We start from the raw sequence: 14,888 nt of genomic DNA, 5'->3' as shown, positions 1-14,888 counted from the left end.
CTTCGCAACGAAGAAGTAAACAAGATCGCTAGCACTCGCGGACGAGGCGGGGAGAGTTGAGAGCGGATAGAAGACAAAAAAGAGGAAGGGAGGGGCAGAGAGAAGATATACGGAAGCCTTTATTGACTCATGGCAAAGGATCTTGGAGGTGGGGGGGTAGTAGGGACATACCTTCCGCTTTAGATGTAGTACTGACTTATCAGGCCCTCAGCGGCGCGAACGAAGGACGAACTCTGGATATGTTGGGGAATCGAGACCACGAATGCGCCAGTGATCGTTAACGTCCAAGGCGCATGACTGGACCAGTGTTTGGGAGGGACGAATATCGGACGGACTGAAAGCGACCACGGGGCGGCGAAGGAGGGAGGGCTCACGAAGTTGCAAAGAGAAGCTGGGAACAAGTGGGAGTGACGATGTTTTGCGTGTGCACGCGTTGCAGCTTGTGGTTGGTTGAAGCTTGAGTTGGGGGTCTGGCCACGGGATCTGCACCATAGCGGGGCCTGAAGGTTCCATCATGGGTGGCAATAGATACCTCAGGCATACATATTCAGGGTACAGCCTTCCAGCAGCCTTACTGAGTGACTCGCAGGCTTCGCAGCGAGCCTACATATATTCAGTGACCGATAAGATAAGCCAGGCGCTCAAATTGTGTATTGGTCACTTGTATGATATCTATTTTTTTTTTTTTTTTTTTTTTTTTTTTAATAATGTTAAAATTATTCCATGCCCTAGTCTCAGAATTTACTGTGTACACGGTGAGACGTCAAACCGGACGTTTATACATCTAGCCACACGAACATAGGAAATGTGAAATATTGTTCAAGCTTCCTCAAAATATCTGTTGCTATCCTGGGCAACCCGAAAGAAAATATGATTAATGTATATGTCCATAAAAGCTCCCATATATACCAAATATCCGCTATAACGGCACAAAAAAGCAAATGACAGAGAAACGAAAATATGTATAAGATACGTCGTGTGACCTGTGGCCTCAAGGCCGCAATATATATTCAATATCCGGTAAAGGCAAACTGCGGGTGCACATTAGGCGCCGCCAGTGTGCCCCAATATCCGGGATGGGTGCTGTGTGCGGTAGATGGCGTTGCGAACTGGTGGGCAAAGTAGTCGGGTATAGAGGTAGGCCCTGCAGCGTGGAGGCCCTGGGGCTCTAACGGACTTCTGACGGGCTCAGTCCCCGATAGTATAGCCGGGTCTATGTCGGATGAATAGGCAGGGAGGTTTCTCTCCATGGAACTCTTGCGGCTGACTGACGGAGAGGATGACGCCGGTGATATGGGTTGGTAACAATCGGAGTCGGCTGGTCGTTTGTTGCTTCTCATGATCGGGTAATGGCTGTCTTCTGAAATTATAGGTATGTCCCGCTGTGATCTGCGTACGGTCTGTTGATCTCTTTGTACGGTTGGCATCGTGGCCAGCGGGTCGTAAGTATTGTTGCTGATCACTTGTCCTTGTAGCTCCTCCTCCATATGGACATGGGACACATGGATTGTGGTGTCGCCACCTGTTAGGTTGACAAGACGTTAGTGCTTTGATCCATCTGAGCAGGAATGGGAGAAGTCATACTGATTTTTCCATCCAAGTAAAGTTCCTCCATCCCGCGAACATAATAAATTTCATCCAGAACTTGTAAGCGCATTGCTGGTACTATCTGCCGTCTTACATCTTGTCCAGCATCCTTCAGCTTCTCTGCAGTGACCCCATGACTCTCCCTCAGCTCACAGAGGATATGTACGAGCAATCGAATTCGTTCTGCAAGGACAGGTTCATTTAGCACCACCAACAAACATGGCACAGGGACAGGTACAAGGATCTTACCAGGCTTGCCCAGGTGATCAGGTTCCTTATGTGTTACTCCAGTGGGCCACCATTTCGGCTTCGTCTTTTCGGGGTCATTCTCTTGGGAGGATCCGGCCACTGTTCTTCGACCATTGTATGGATGCATGACTTGTTTTCGGGGCTCAACCAGCTTGACAAAAGCCTTTGCAATCACTCGGCAGTTGAGTTGCTGGAAACAATCAAATGCCTTTTCGTAGTACGCTCTTAGAAGCTTCGTCTGCCCGACCCGGAGAGTTGATCTCTTAAGGGTCGGGCTGGGAGATGGAGGCTCCCATCCGTGTCCGGTACCTGAGTCAACGCGTCGCAGACCGCGCCTGTGCCGCTTGTTCTGGAGCGACTGCCACTCGCAAGGAATGAGGCCTACGGGTCGTGCTTGGGTTGGGTGGTACCAGGAACTTGGAGTAGTAGAGTTGGACAAGGCCATGTCTGTTTGGGAAAGAGTGAGCTTCTCGGCTTCCTTCACTTCACATAACTTGAACTTCTCTTTCTTCCCCGACTTACCTGAGTGAATGTTTTGCACATTGGGCTGCCATTCTCCATTGGCCAATTTCAAAAACCGGTCTTGCACTTCGTCTGTGAAAATTGCCTTCTCGTATCCGGTGATGGATGATGATGTTTCGGCCTGGAGTTCTCCTCGGTGGTCGATGTACATGATGGCAAAGTGAGAGTATGGGAGCGCAAATTGAGTGGGCTGGTGACACTGGAAGTCCTATACGGGGTCATGGTTAGTACAGGTCATCATTCTGAAGCGGGCGCATCCCCGGGTTCCTACATTCGACCCTGACTGAGCAGTCATATCGTGATACGATACCATCTGACGGTGCTCTTCGTCCTTGACCATTCCGGGTTGCCCCAATGGGTCCATTCTATATGTTGGACTTGTCATGCTTGGTGAGATACACCGACTTAAGTTCTGATATCTTCGATTAACTCTGGGTGCGTGCAGGTATGAGAAGGTTGAGGAGAGAGTTGGAAAATAGCCGGATGTAGACTGTTGGCTCAGCTTTTGACCTGAAGCAATCGAGGAGAGTTGGGCGAACCCAAATATATCATTTCTGTCAACAGCAGCAGTGCTCTGATTGGGTCAAGAACTAAAGGTGCAACGGAAAAAAAAAGTACGTCTTTAGGATTCTTGGCCGACTGTCTCTGTCAGTACATCCTTGTGGCTGACATGACGTTCAGGCTAATGCAAGGAAAACAAATACATACAGAGCAAAAAGGTCCAGCCACTGGAGAAAGATCATCCAATTGGTGAACCGAAAGTCTCCATATCCTGGGACGTTGGGCGCTTGATCCCCGTCCGTTTCTTCTTGACCAGGATTTGCTTCTTCTCTACAACGACTTGAGAAACTCGTATGCTCTACAAGCTGGGAAGCTTATTTTTTTATGGTGATCATCCTCTAGACGAGGGCAGTTGAGCAATGAAACTTCACGGTTGTCACCCCGCGGTTCATACGCAGGCAAGATGCTATCAGAATAAGTTTCGGAAGCTGGACGGGCGTCCATGGCACCGAGTTTGCGGCTACATTGGGAAACTCTGGGAAAGCCAGTAGCTTGATCTAGAGCTCCTGGACGACTATTGTTCCACATTCGCTGTATCGATGCCGATCGTCTACGACCGTCTCGCAGGCGCTGGTGTAATAGCCTGGCCACATGAGGAACGGTCGAAATTGCCGACTCGCTCTCCCAGCTCGAGATGGGAAATGCAATCGCCACAATTTCCAGAAGTGAAATTTGATTCTGGATATTCCCGGCCATTGGGCCACCGGATTATCTTGATTTGTCAACAGGAGCATCCCAGACGTCTCGGCGTGTCAGGACGCTACTTCGAGCTTGACTCGCAATTCAATGAATGGCCCACGGCCTGATCGGGGATCGAGCACAGAGACTATGCAAGCTCTCTTTCGTCTCTTCTGGAGTGGCAAAATAGAAAACCAATGAACCTGCACATCCACACGAAACCGCGCTGACCCGCTCGATAGTTGCGTCTGGAAACCATACCCCCGCCAGTGGGAACTGTTCCTTTGGGAGTCTTAACGACATACCGCTTTGGCAAAGCTGGAGAAAGACGCAACATCCGTGCGTTGCTGACCGCTGATCACTGACATCCCGACCATGGTTCCCAAAGTCTACTGACAGTGCCCTCAGGAACGGAGCTTATTCTTTACCCGACCGAGAACCATAAACTTGGGCCTGGAATATCCTACTTGGAGCTACAGACACTTCCCTGAGGCCACGGCTGAAGTTCACGATTCAGGCCGGTTTCTGCAACGGATCTTGGACCCAACGACGGTAGTTGAACTGCTTACTGTTATTGATCGTCACGAGTCAACTCCGAAGTGCCTCATCGGGCACCTGCATTAAGAGAAGAAGGGCAGCAGCATTTGGACAGCAACACACAGACCCTGGTCGCAGGGCGAGTGGGCGACGCTGGCCGGTTATTAGTGCAGTGCGAGAACCCTAAATCCTCAAGTCGCGACTGGGAGGGAGGCGAAAGTCGAAACTGCTCATGTTTTGCGGGGAAACGGGCCTGCTTTTTAATAATTTCTTTTTTTGCATGATTGCCTATGATCATCCATCAAGTTTCAATGACGCCAAAACTTCAGCCGACTTCCTGGTGGGTGTGAGAGGATACCAGCTGCCAGGAAACCGTGCAGATGTGGCTTGTGGGTTGAGGCCCGAGCAACGACGAATCTACGTATGAATTTGATCTATCGCATAGGGACAGGCGCCAAACGTCTTGCGGTTTCCTGATACGCAAGCGATGCCCCCACAAGAGGCCTTCAGAGTTTTTATTTATGCCAGTTAGAGAATGTTTTGCTTCTGGGAAACCGATGAACCGTGGTTTGGTACCAGTATCGGACGATAACGAGTATAATCTCATTATCTCTCAGCCCCGCAGAAACAGCCTGAACACTGACAGAAATAGATGAATCGACCGGGGAATGACGCACACCTTTGTAGGCCCCGTACTTATCGTTTCAAACTTCAAACCCTTCCTGTGTGTATCCGGACTCGATGCAATGGATTTGCCCCGACGGGGATGAACCACGCTCGACCACGTCCACCACAGGCAACGTGAGGTTTACTTAGGTTACAGCCGCTGCCATATGCACGCACGCTTACATCCAGCAGATTGTTTCATTTCTCACAGCACACTATCAGGATCTTGCTTCCGAAGAGAGTTTGTACTTTGGCAATTGTTTATGTATCGGGTGCCAGACTCCATCCACCAAGTAACTCCACTGATTTGCGCAACCCCCATTACGCTTTGGCGGCGTTTCCCTCCCGGGTGAGAGTCCACGGCTCGCGGATCATTCACATCCTTTCCGGTCATTTCTTGCCATGTGGCTTAATAGACTTCAGTCTAGGTCTCTGGGATAGGAAAGGCGTCAAACAATGAATATCCCGCGGTGGTCCCGGGGGACTGGTTTGGGAGTGATACATACAAAAGGCGAAAGCAAGACCCACTAGGAAGATGGAGAGGCTCGACGTCTGTCACTTCTCAACAAATCCTCAGAGCTCCACCCGCGGCAGTCGGGGGGCGGTGGTATTTTTGGCGATGCATTCTGAATCTGGGCCATCGGCGAACTGCATCATGAATTCGATCAGGGACTACGATCAGGAGCTCGATCGATCTTTGCGCCTCGTCTTTTTGCCACAAAAGCATGTCCCTCTGGTTGCATCGCAGAGCTCGAATTGGGCCATCCCTGCTACTAGAGTGGCCACACGGGATAAATGGCGGATGGCGAACTGATACATCGCCGTCGGGAAGACAGATGGGAAACGAATTAGCATCTTGGGAGAACTCCCCTGCAATATTGCTTGCATTTACCATCGTATTCTCCGAGGGCAGGAAATGATTCATGTTGGAAGGGGCAACGACTCCATAGGGCTCGCTCGTCACAACTGACGACGCAGTCTCGGACTTACGCGTTGTCGCGTTCAAGGGCCAGTGCAATGAAAGGGTTCCAGTTTCTTCATCATTTTCATTTGGCCGGAGTTAATTTCCAACTGGAGACACTGAAGCAAGGGGCGGCTTCCAGCCGAAAGGGATGCCAATAGTTCGGCTTGTCGTGCAGACGGATGTTCGTGCCTCTTGGGGGACAGTCGAGTTCAAGGAACCGCGCGCAACACCAGTGTGGTATTTGTCTTGTCGAGTGTGGCTGGTTGTGTGACTGGATGTTGGGCTACTCCTCTCGCGGAAGTACACTGTCTGGTTTGCGGACCAGATAGGGGTACCAGATAACATTAATGTCATGGCATTATGGTGGCTGTCAGCATCGGGTGCAACAGTTGAAGCCCTAAACCAAGACTGTCTGGTAAGTTATATATATAGTCAAGTTGCGACTTGATTGTAGCAGTGAATATGTATTCTCATTACTAGTCATTAGAATATGTATATAATACAACTTTGCATCTAAACTTCGCCCCTCGCAGTAATCCCCCTCTCATCAACCCCGCTCCCAGTCTCAATCTCTCCCCAAAGGCCCGGGTGCGCATAAGCCCCGACAGGATCTCGATCAGGATCAAGACCACGACCGTGCTCAAACCCAGACCCAGGATCAGTGCCAGGATTAGACCCAGGACCAGGCCTCAGCCCCGGCCCCGCGTAGTCCGCCCACCTTCTCCCCTCCCCCTCGCCGCAATGACCATCACCACCACCACCCGCCCCCATCTGCACCACCCCCCTCCGCTCAAACCCCGACGATCGATTCGAGTTCGAGTTCGAGTTCGACGCACTGGTGCTACTCGCGCTGCGCTTCCACGAGTCGCGCCGGAACCGACCGCCGCACGCGCACAGACGGCGCAGCGGACGCAGGGTCGGCAGACACGCGCACACAATGCCAATCCCTTGCTCGACGGACGACCACGTTGACGAGGGGACCTGCGTGTATGTTGGGTCGCGGCGGTCGGAGACATCGAAGGAGATGATGCGTAGGAGGGAGACGACGCAGACGCTGCTAAGTTAGCACCCTAACTATAACTGTAAGTGTATTGAAGGTACGTACAAACTCCCCATGAGGAAAATGCCCGTCAAGAGGACTTTCTGCCGGCGACTCGTGCGCATGCGCCATACCATCGGCAGGGGCAGGACGAGCATTAGGACGTCGAGGAGGAGGTTCGCCAGGCCGTTCCAGCGAAAGAAGGCGACTTCGTCGAAGCAGCCGCCGGGGGTATTTGGGTCGCGGAAGCGGTCCCAGATATAGGAGGGGGGATTGCAGCCTGCGATTGAGGCGATGACGCAGGCGACGAAGTAGCCGGTTATGAGGAACCAGGAGATCCAGAGGGTGTAGCGGAAGGATTTGACGATGCCGAAGATGCGCTGGTAGAAGAGGAGGAGGGAGGATTTTGTGAGGACTGCGTTGGTGAAGTAGACGATTTGGATGGCCATGAAGCTCTGTTCTGTTAGTACACACGCACACACATATGTATATGGGTGATATAGGGCACCTTTTGATATCCGACTATGCTCTCGACCGCATTGTCTTCGTTGTGTCTTCCAAAGCCAAATAGGAGGACTTGCGCCCAGCGCGTGGCTGCCATGCCCCAATTGACGATCTACCGATATTAGCTCTGCTTGATAGAATCATAGTATATATATACCAGTGAGGCTACAATCACCCAGTCATCCCACCAGTAGCCAGACCTTGCAAGATGGCGCGACACGAAACGCAGCGTCACGGCGACAGTCGCAGCCACGACGGTGACGACTGTGCCGATCCAGATCTGGTAGTCGATGTCGTCGACCCTGTCTGCAGTCGAGGTCATCCTATCCAGTTCACATTATCAGCTGTGGGTTAGTCGAACAAGCAGCAGATAGACCAAACTAGCAGGAGGAGATATAAGTATTCCGACCAGCACAAAGACTGGAGAATAAAGAGCTGCGCAGGATCATTCCGTGGTTGGATCTCGGGGCGGCGACCCGGCGCGTCAGTCTTAAGGAGCTTGCAGGGTAACCTTAAAATCGGTGACATTCCATGTCTCGATCGTGTGGATCCGCGGGATATAAGCTCATTGGAATGGTGACGGTGATCTTGGGGAGAGGTGCGAGGTGACATTCCGCAGGACTGGAAAGGGACGAACTATGGTTCGCCTATAGTCGCTCACTGGCTGGCTTTGGTTTTACTTAGCTCTGGATCTGGCTGGCGATTTCGGAGTGGCTGACGGAGCTTTCCGGCCTGGAATGAGGAGATCTCCTACGATACTTGGGCTGAGTTGGTGATCGTCGTTGCTCTTGTATAGAGATTGTATAACAGCCGTTTAGCCCTAACTCGGCCTAACTCGGGGATCCCGACGAGGGGAAGTTCGCCGGTCGCATCACCGGGAATACTTGGTAATTCATATTAAAAATTAAAAATTTATTTGAATAATTAATGATTTCATTGTCTGCGATAGATCAGGATACCAGAATAGGTGACTATGGATGGAACAGGCTTGAAGCTCAGGCTGGACAGATTCCAAATCCCAACAAAGGTAGAGAGAAGAGCCCTTTGTCCAGGAAGGTCCGGAGAAGGCCGATGCACTGAGTAGTGGACCTCTTCCCCAAGAACCAGTCATTCATTAACATTATGTCTAGACTCCAAGTCCTGAGCCATTTTTTTTTAAGCCGGAGACGCTCCGTATCGTCGCTGCTCGAACTTTGGTTCCATGGCACACTGCGTTCTTGGCCGTTGCTATTCGACCGGTCTGTACTCTGGTTAGGACCTCGTCTTTGGCCATTTAGCAGAGTAAACCCTAGTTTTATTCCATGACTTCGCTCGTGATTGTGCATCCGGTTATCTGACTAACGCTGGGTCCTGGGATATTGATACTGCCAGCTGCCAGAAAGGCTGTCCGTCGCATGATCCTGCTCAGGTGGCTGACTATTTGAGTCTGGTTCTCGAGCGTGTCCCATTCTATGCTAATCCAAGAGTACTGCGCCCTGTCAGCTATAGCTAGTAAACTAGGAGAGGGTCATACCTCAGAGTTGTTATCAATCGCAGCAAACACCCATTGATAGCCGTCCGTACCTATCCCAAACACAGAACAGTTCAGTCTGTCAGCGTCCTTTCTGGCCCGGTGGATCATTCCTATTATCCACTGTTAGATTCAATCGTGGTAGAGTGTGCTGGTATATACAAACCCATCGAAGGCAAAGCCATCCGCATCGCAGACAGCGCATTCCCCTCCCTCGCCGCCTCCACAACAACAAGACTAACATCTAGTTCCTGCGGACCGCCGTGCCAGAGCATGTAATTGGCGGAGCAGTTCAGAAAGACCCTGGAGCCCTTGTACTTCGTCCACCGGCGGACCTGGCTTTTCTCGAACTTCCAGTATCCGGCGTTGATGTCGGCGATGGACGATACGGTCCCGTCGTTGATGTCGGTGAGAAATTGGAGTATAGCGGATAAACGTGTGCGGATGAGTGTTTTCGTCCATAGAGAGCTGGAAGCTGGGTCGGTATCTTCTTGTTCGAAGGCTGGTAGTAGATTAGTTAGCTTGGATAGTTTGACTGAATGGTAGATATACCCAAGACACACTGGCTCACTGGCACCAGCTCACTGTCGCGTAACTCCCAGATCCCACCGCCAGATGGGTTATGACGGATCCCAAAGGTGGCATCTAGGCAGTTGTGATCGAAGGTCAGGCTGTCCAAGGGGAATGAGTCCATGAGAGCTTGAAACTCGCGTCGTGTTCGGGCGTCGACGTTGTCGTAGACTCGCTGGTTGAACCAGTTGTTTAATCGTCCTTGCCATCTGGCGCATTCTTTAGGGCTCCAGTTGGCGAACATGGTGAGAATAAAGCGAACAGTTAAGCAAATAGGTTAGAGAAGGACTTGGCATGTCAACGTATTTAAGTCATAAAGTCAGACTTGAAATAAGCTCTGGTAATAAACTCTGCAGACTGTTGTGGTGGCATGACCTTCGTCTGCGGTACGTAGTAGTCTTTGGTTAAGATACTGATTATAAGCATCTACATTTGCAAGACTCGATTACTGACAGGATAAGTGTCAGTGACAATGCATTCTTGTATAGAAGCGTTAGACAGTCAACCATTAAGAAACTCAACCTCACTTCTCCTTGACTGTTTAATTATCCGTCTCGATAATATTATCATGATAGTATTCTCATGATAATATTATTTTATAGTGTATACATCGGGAGCAGCCGGAGTGGAGCAACTTCCCCGCATCCTCATCTCCAACATTCTCCAACTACTCTCTCCTCCAACAACAACTATCAACTCTACTATTCCATCACTTCCATTCAATTACTGAATCATACCATGTCAGCCCCCGTCGACCTCTACCTCCAACGCGCCTTCGCTCTCGGCTCCTCTGCCTCCGCCCAAGACCTCTACAACGAATGGGCTGCCGGGTACGACAAGGACCTCAACAGCGCAAGCTACGCATCCCCACGACGGTGTGTCGAGGCTGTCCTTAAAGCACTTTCATCGCCATCACTTATCTCAGGTTCAACCGGCGATAGCAATAATAACTCGTCAAAGTTAAACATCCTCGACGCCGGGTGCGGGACGGGTCTTGTCGGCGAATGTTTGGCCCGGTCACCCCTGGGCGAGATCAGTGCTATTGACGGGGTTGATCTCAGTATAGGCATGTTGGATGTTGCAAGGGGGAAAGGCGTGTATCGGGATCTTGAGACGGCGGATTTGAACGTTCCCCGTGGGATTAAACGGGGGGATGCGGAGTATGATGTTGTTGTTTGTGTGGGGACGTTGACGAAGGGGCATGTTGGGCCGGCTGTTTTTACGGAGTTTGTGAGGCTTGTCAAGGGGGGTGGAGAGGGGTTGGTGGTTGCGACGGTGCATGGGGGAGTTTGGGAAGAGATGGGATATAGGGCTGAGGTGGACAGGCTCGAGAGGGAGGGGGTGGTGAGGGCGGATGTCGAGGAGTTTGGGATTGTAGAGAACGAGAGCAGCAGTGGGAAGATGGTTGTTTTGAGGAGATTGTAACTTGATATAGGTATATGGTGTTTGGAGGCCTGCTAGGCTTAATGCCAACACTTACGGATGTAGTATTAACTTGTCAATGCCCAATGTGTTCGAAGAGTTGTATCCGATATATCGGATCCATCTGGTCGGATGTGCTGGACACTTCCGAAATGAGATCGGAATTAAGTCTAAGAAGATTAATGTAAGCAATCCCGAGTGCAGAACAGTCATTCAGCTATTCATATCCAGATATAGTCATATATTTCATATATTCCTTGAATGCTGGCTTTATCTGGCTTATATGCACATGTACATGGAGCAGCCCTAATGTATCGGATACGCACTGGAGAAACCCCCACCATTCTGTCCATCCTTGAACATTCGGATATGGACTCCACTGATTTACACAACGTCTTCAGCTCTCCACGAGGGGAAAGCCCCATTGCATCCCACGCGGGGATACCAGAGCCTTATAAATAGTACGAAGCCTATCCAGTCCATACTCTAGAATGCTATACTCCCAGTCCAATCCAATACTAAAGACACAATGACCACCCCAACAATCGTCTTCTCCCTCGGCGCCTGGACAAAACCATCTGCCTTCGCCACCGTCACCGCAAAGCTCCTCGATCACCGCAAAGCTCCTCGAAAAGGGCATCCCCTGCGAAACGCCACCCCACCCCTCCGTCGGCTCGGAGCCCCCAACCAAAACCCTGCAAGACGACGTCTCGTCCCTGCGCTCCGTGCTAACCCGTCTCATCGAGGCAGAGGGGAAGGATGTTATTGTCGTCGCGCACTCCTACGGCGGCGTGGTCGCCTCTTGCGCCGTCGAGGGCTTATCCAAGACGGATCGTGCGGCTGCTGGTATTCGTAAACCCGGTGGTGTATGCAGAGTTGCGTATCTAGCTGCTTTTGCTTTGGATAAGGGGATGAGTTTGGTTGATATGCTTGGTGGGGAGCTTTTGCCTTGGATGCACGCTGATGTACGGACCAGCATATACCCCGTTGTCTTTTTGTGAGGGGTGAGGGCTAACAGTACAGGGCGACTACGTCTACTGCGCCACTGACCCCTCCATCGCATTCCATGATCTAACCTTAGACGACCAAAAGAAGTGGCAGTCCGAGCTGGTGCAAACCTCGCGCGCTGTCTTTTTCGGCCCGGCTACCTATGAGCCCTGGGGCCAGATCCCGGTTGCGTATATCATCTGCGACGAGGACGGGATGCTGCCGCCGCCTGTGCAGGAAATTATGGTGGACAAGATGGGGGAGGACTGTCTTACTTATAGGCTCAAGGCGTCGCATTGGCCGTTTTTGAGTATTCCGGATGAGATGGTTGGGGTTTTGGTGGATTTGGCGGAGAAGTCATAGGAAGCAAGATTAGGTACTAGATTACAATTGAATGACTAGAAGTATAACGGTGCAATTTATATTCATAATACAAGATTCGAGTAGTATTGCTTTGTAATCTATCACCCATCCAGTCTATAATACCATCGTGAATATATACAAGTCAAATAAAAATATTCGTCCATCCATCCAGGGAAGTCGTCGTAAGAGGTATCAATATGAGCTCGGCTTTACAAAATAAACCGTATAATCGGCAAGCCTGATCGAAAGAAAAGTCATTATCGCGTGAGGTAAGTCGTGAGGTTATAGCGGAGCCAAAGCACCATCGTGCATGCTCTCTTCGCTAATCGAGGTAGCGGGGGACGCTAGTCCGGAAAACTCGGCCCCTTGTTGAGGGTCTAGGTCTAGCATCGAGTTCTCATGCATCGTCCGTCGCTGTGTGACAGGTTTGGCCGAGGAAGTCATCAGCTCGTCGATGCCTGGTTTCGCGGGAACGTGGTGGTCGAGCTCCGTTGCGTTGTCCAGGCTTTCCAGCGCGAACTCCAGGAACTCGGCGTCTTTCTTGCTCACGCTCAGTGTCCACCGGTACTCGCACAGACGGAGGCGGTAAAACTCGGCCTCCTCCTTGGTCGGTGCCGTTACACGAAGGAGAATGCCAAAAGACCCGATCAGTGCAAAGTGCGTTCGAGATGCCGCCGGCCAGAAAGACCGTAGGTGAGGCGGTCGAAGTCGGTTCACAAAGTCCATCGCTGAGATGAGTCGAGTCTTGGCGGCTGAGCGGCAGATATGAGAGAGATATGCGTCGGTGGCGTCGGGAGAAAGGGATCGCACAATACAGCGATGAAGGGTTATTTCGGTTGCAAAGTAGGAAAGGTGTAGTGCCCCGTTTCGGGCGTTTTCTTCTGTAATCGTCTCGAAGATATCGGTGGCTGAATCCAATTTCAGCGGTGTAGGGAGGCGCGCAAACCAGTCCTTCAGACGGATCTGAGCCGGTTTGGCGCGTTCCAAGATCAGCCGCGTTCGGTTGTTCCCGGCAGCTTTGAACTCTTCGATCGACTGAAGCGTGTAAAATCGGTCGAGAATGTCGGAAAGAATCGTGGTAAGAGCTACCAGGTGGCAGAAGAAAAGCGGACCATGGCCCACAGGCGCGTCTTCGGGTTGAGATGAGGTCGAGGCGAAGGCGTCGGTAAAGTCATCTTCGACAAGGTCCTGGACCGTCCAGTTGGAGGAAACAACATGTGAAGGTCGTCCGTGTACCATCGCTGACCACTTGTCCTGCATGTAAAGCGCCCATGCCAAACGTTTCCGGAGTCCCTTCTCCCATGTCTCCATTCGCCAATTGGAACAATCCTGGTGAAGACCGAGTTCGAATCCAGCAGTCACCAACTGCGCATTCAGCGGTGCTGTTGCAAGTGTCGACCTTTGCATAAGCAAAAGACCGGCCTGAATTGTCGATAATGATGCATATGGTAGAGATTCGGTGAGAAGTTTCAAAGCAGTGGCCTCCAGGCGAGCCGCATCAGGCCGCCGTGCGGACTGTGAGGCTGGTCCGATATCGGCAAATTTCAGAGCCAGAACATAGACGGCAGAGAGTAGAAGCGGGGAGATGCCATTTCTGGTCTTGTATGACTGACGAAAGACATCTTCCAATAAGATTGGGAAGGTCGGGTGAATGCGCTCGAAGAACTGCTCTACCAGGGTAGACCCATAAGGAGCAACCAGGCTCTCAATTGAATCCAGCGTGGCAGTCGGGCTGTCTGCCTGAGACATCGTGTTTACAACTCGCATAAACGTGCCGTCGTCGCCAAGTTTCCGCACGCGAGAAGTCGCTACGAAGCTCTCGTCGTTCTGGTCTACCGGGAGATATGATAGAAGGGCGGGCTCCAGCTCAGTAGTGAGGCCAATGTGTTGAGTCGTTTGGTGCCAGTAGGCAGTGTTGAGGCGCCGGTGTTCGCTCAAAGTCACGGTGCTGTCGAGTTTAGAAACGGTCGACGGCCTGCTGGTAAGTAACAATTAGCGTCCTGACTCTGGTAATGCATATCGGCAGCTGGAATTACCTTTTGGGGGATTCAACATCCAGGACAGCTTCCTCGAGCTTGCGCTTTTTTGAAGGGTGGTCTGCGGTATTTGGGCGACTGGCCGTGGGGGTGGAGGATGACAAGGAGAAGGTGCACTCCTGGCGATGAAAGTCGCACGAGTAACACTTGTTGACCATTTCGTTCATTGCACACCGACTCTTTCTGCGCAGACAGGCGTCACAACTGGGTCCATCTCTGACTTGCGCAGAGAGACGAGGAAGAGTACCAATAGGGGCGGGTGGTGAGGGGGATAGTTGTGGTTGTAGCGGCTGTTGCTGGTTATTCTGCACCAGTGGACGAAGAAGGTGACGGTCTGAAGGAGAGGATTGCTGGAGACCAGCCGTCGAGGACGACTGGATAGTGATAACAGTAGCCATTCAGAAGGGGCGATAGAGGGGCGATAGAAGTAGATAGAGTAAAAGAAAAAAGAGGAAAGGCTGGAGGGCAGATAGGGCGGAGACGATCGTCTTTTCCAACGTTAAGGCGGGAGATTGATAGGACGGAATCAACGCGATTCCGTCACGTAACGAAGTCGATGAACTGGGTCCCCGGGAATCCGCCAGACAAACCCCAGGAGGGTTTACTGGGGAAGGGAGATTGGGAGACCTGAGACGATGGGCGAGATCCGGAACAGAGCCGGAGATGCGAAAAGCACAGTCCACCAGGCAATCG

General features: G+C 51.5%; 5 protein-coding genes across 5 annotated transcripts; 2 read left to right on the top strand and 3 right to left on the bottom strand.

Moving 5' to 3' along the window:
* Nucleotides 1-719: 719 nt before the first annotated feature.
* On the bottom strand, nucleotides 720-2,981 carry ASPVEDRAFT_39564 (DUF2841 domain-containing protein). The gene is made up of 5 exons (XM_040811946.1): nucleotides 2,630-2,981; nucleotides 2,359-2,566; nucleotides 1,837-2,283; nucleotides 1,585-1,770; nucleotides 720-1,522 (listed from the first exon to the last, which is right to left on the bottom strand). Exons 1-5 carry the CDS (start codon nucleotides 2,720-2,722, stop codon nucleotides 1,011-1,013), a joined length of 1,446 nt encoding a protein of 481 aa, XP_040665918.1. The 5' UTR covers nucleotides 2,723-2,981; the 3' UTR covers nucleotides 720-1,010.
* Nucleotides 2,982-6,271: 3,290 nt separating this feature from the next.
* ASPVEDRAFT_149127 (uncharacterized protein) lies at nucleotides 6,272-9,631 on the bottom strand (the record flags this gene model as incomplete). The annotated part of the gene is made up of 8 exons (XM_040808190.1): nucleotides 6,272-6,818; nucleotides 6,870-7,258; nucleotides 7,312-7,419; nucleotides 7,465-7,613; nucleotides 8,646-8,775; nucleotides 8,821-8,930; nucleotides 8,984-9,319; nucleotides 9,370-9,631. The coding sequence occupies 8 exons, from the start codon at nucleotides 9,629-9,631 to the stop codon at nucleotides 6,278-6,280; spliced, it is 2,025 nt and encodes a 674-aa protein (XP_040665917.1). The 3' UTR covers nucleotides 6,272-6,277.
* Nucleotides 9,632-10,057: 426 nt separating this feature from the next.
* ASPVEDRAFT_39559 (class I SAM-dependent DNA methyltransferase) lies at nucleotides 10,058-11,040 on the top strand. The gene has a single exon (XM_040811945.1). The coding sequence runs from the start codon at nucleotides 10,126-10,128 to the stop codon at nucleotides 10,810-10,812; it is 687 nt and encodes a 228-aa protein (XP_040665916.1). The 5' UTR covers nucleotides 10,058-10,125; the 3' UTR covers nucleotides 10,813-11,040.
* Nucleotides 11,041-11,218: 178 nt separating this feature from the next.
* On the top strand, nucleotides 11,219-12,159 carry ASPVEDRAFT_188870 (alpha/beta hydrolase; the record flags this gene model as incomplete). Its single annotated transcript, XM_040809037.1, has 3 exons — nucleotides 11,219-11,401; nucleotides 11,433-11,774; nucleotides 11,833-12,159. Exons 1-3 carry the CDS (start codon nucleotides 11,339-11,341, stop codon nucleotides 12,157-12,159), a joined length of 732 nt encoding a protein of 243 aa, XP_040665915.1. The 5' UTR covers nucleotides 11,219-11,338.
* A 282-nt stretch (nucleotides 12,160-12,441) lies between these two features.
* Nucleotides 12,442-14,593, bottom strand: ASPVEDRAFT_26908 (putative C6 transcription factor (OTam); the record flags this gene model as incomplete). The annotated part of the gene is made up of 2 exons (XM_040809960.1): nucleotides 12,442-14,134; nucleotides 14,196-14,593. The coding sequence occupies 2 exons, from the start codon at nucleotides 14,591-14,593 to the stop codon at nucleotides 12,442-12,444; spliced, it is 2,091 nt and encodes a 696-aa protein (XP_040665914.1).
* Nucleotides 14,594-14,888: the final 295 nt, after the last annotated feature.

The sequence above is a fragment of the Aspergillus versicolor genome, assembly GCF_001890125.1.
Source record: "Aspergillus versicolor CBS 583.65 unplaced genomic scaffold ASPVEscaffold_3, whole genome shotgun sequence".
NCBI lineage: Eukaryota > Fungi > Ascomycota > Eurotiomycetes > Eurotiales > Aspergillaceae > Aspergillus > Aspergillus versicolor.
The sequence above is the reverse complement of the archived record's forward strand: the minus strand, read 5'-3'. Positions and strand labels throughout refer to the sequence as shown.

What these genes read in the sequence shown, in the direction of transcription:
- ASPVEDRAFT_39559 (XM_040811945.1), top strand. Translation starts at nt 10,126, where the DNA reads ATGTCAGCCCCCGTCGACCTCTACCTCCAACGCGCCTTCGCTCTCGGC.
- ASPVEDRAFT_39564 (XM_040811946.1), bottom strand. Translation starts at nt 2,722, where the DNA reads ATGGACCCATTGGGGCAACCCGGAATGGTCAAGGACGAAGAGCACCGT. An exon ending in CTGCTCAGTCAGGGTCGAAT is followed by an intron (nt 2,567 to 2,629) that starts GTAGGAACCCGG and finishes GACCCCGTATAG; the next exon opens with GACTTCCAGTGTCACCAGCC. An exon ending in TGTGCAAAACATTCACTCAG is followed by an intron (nt 2,284 to 2,358) that starts GTAAGTCGGGGA and finishes TTTCCCAAACAG; the next exon opens with ACATGGCCTTGTCCAACTCT.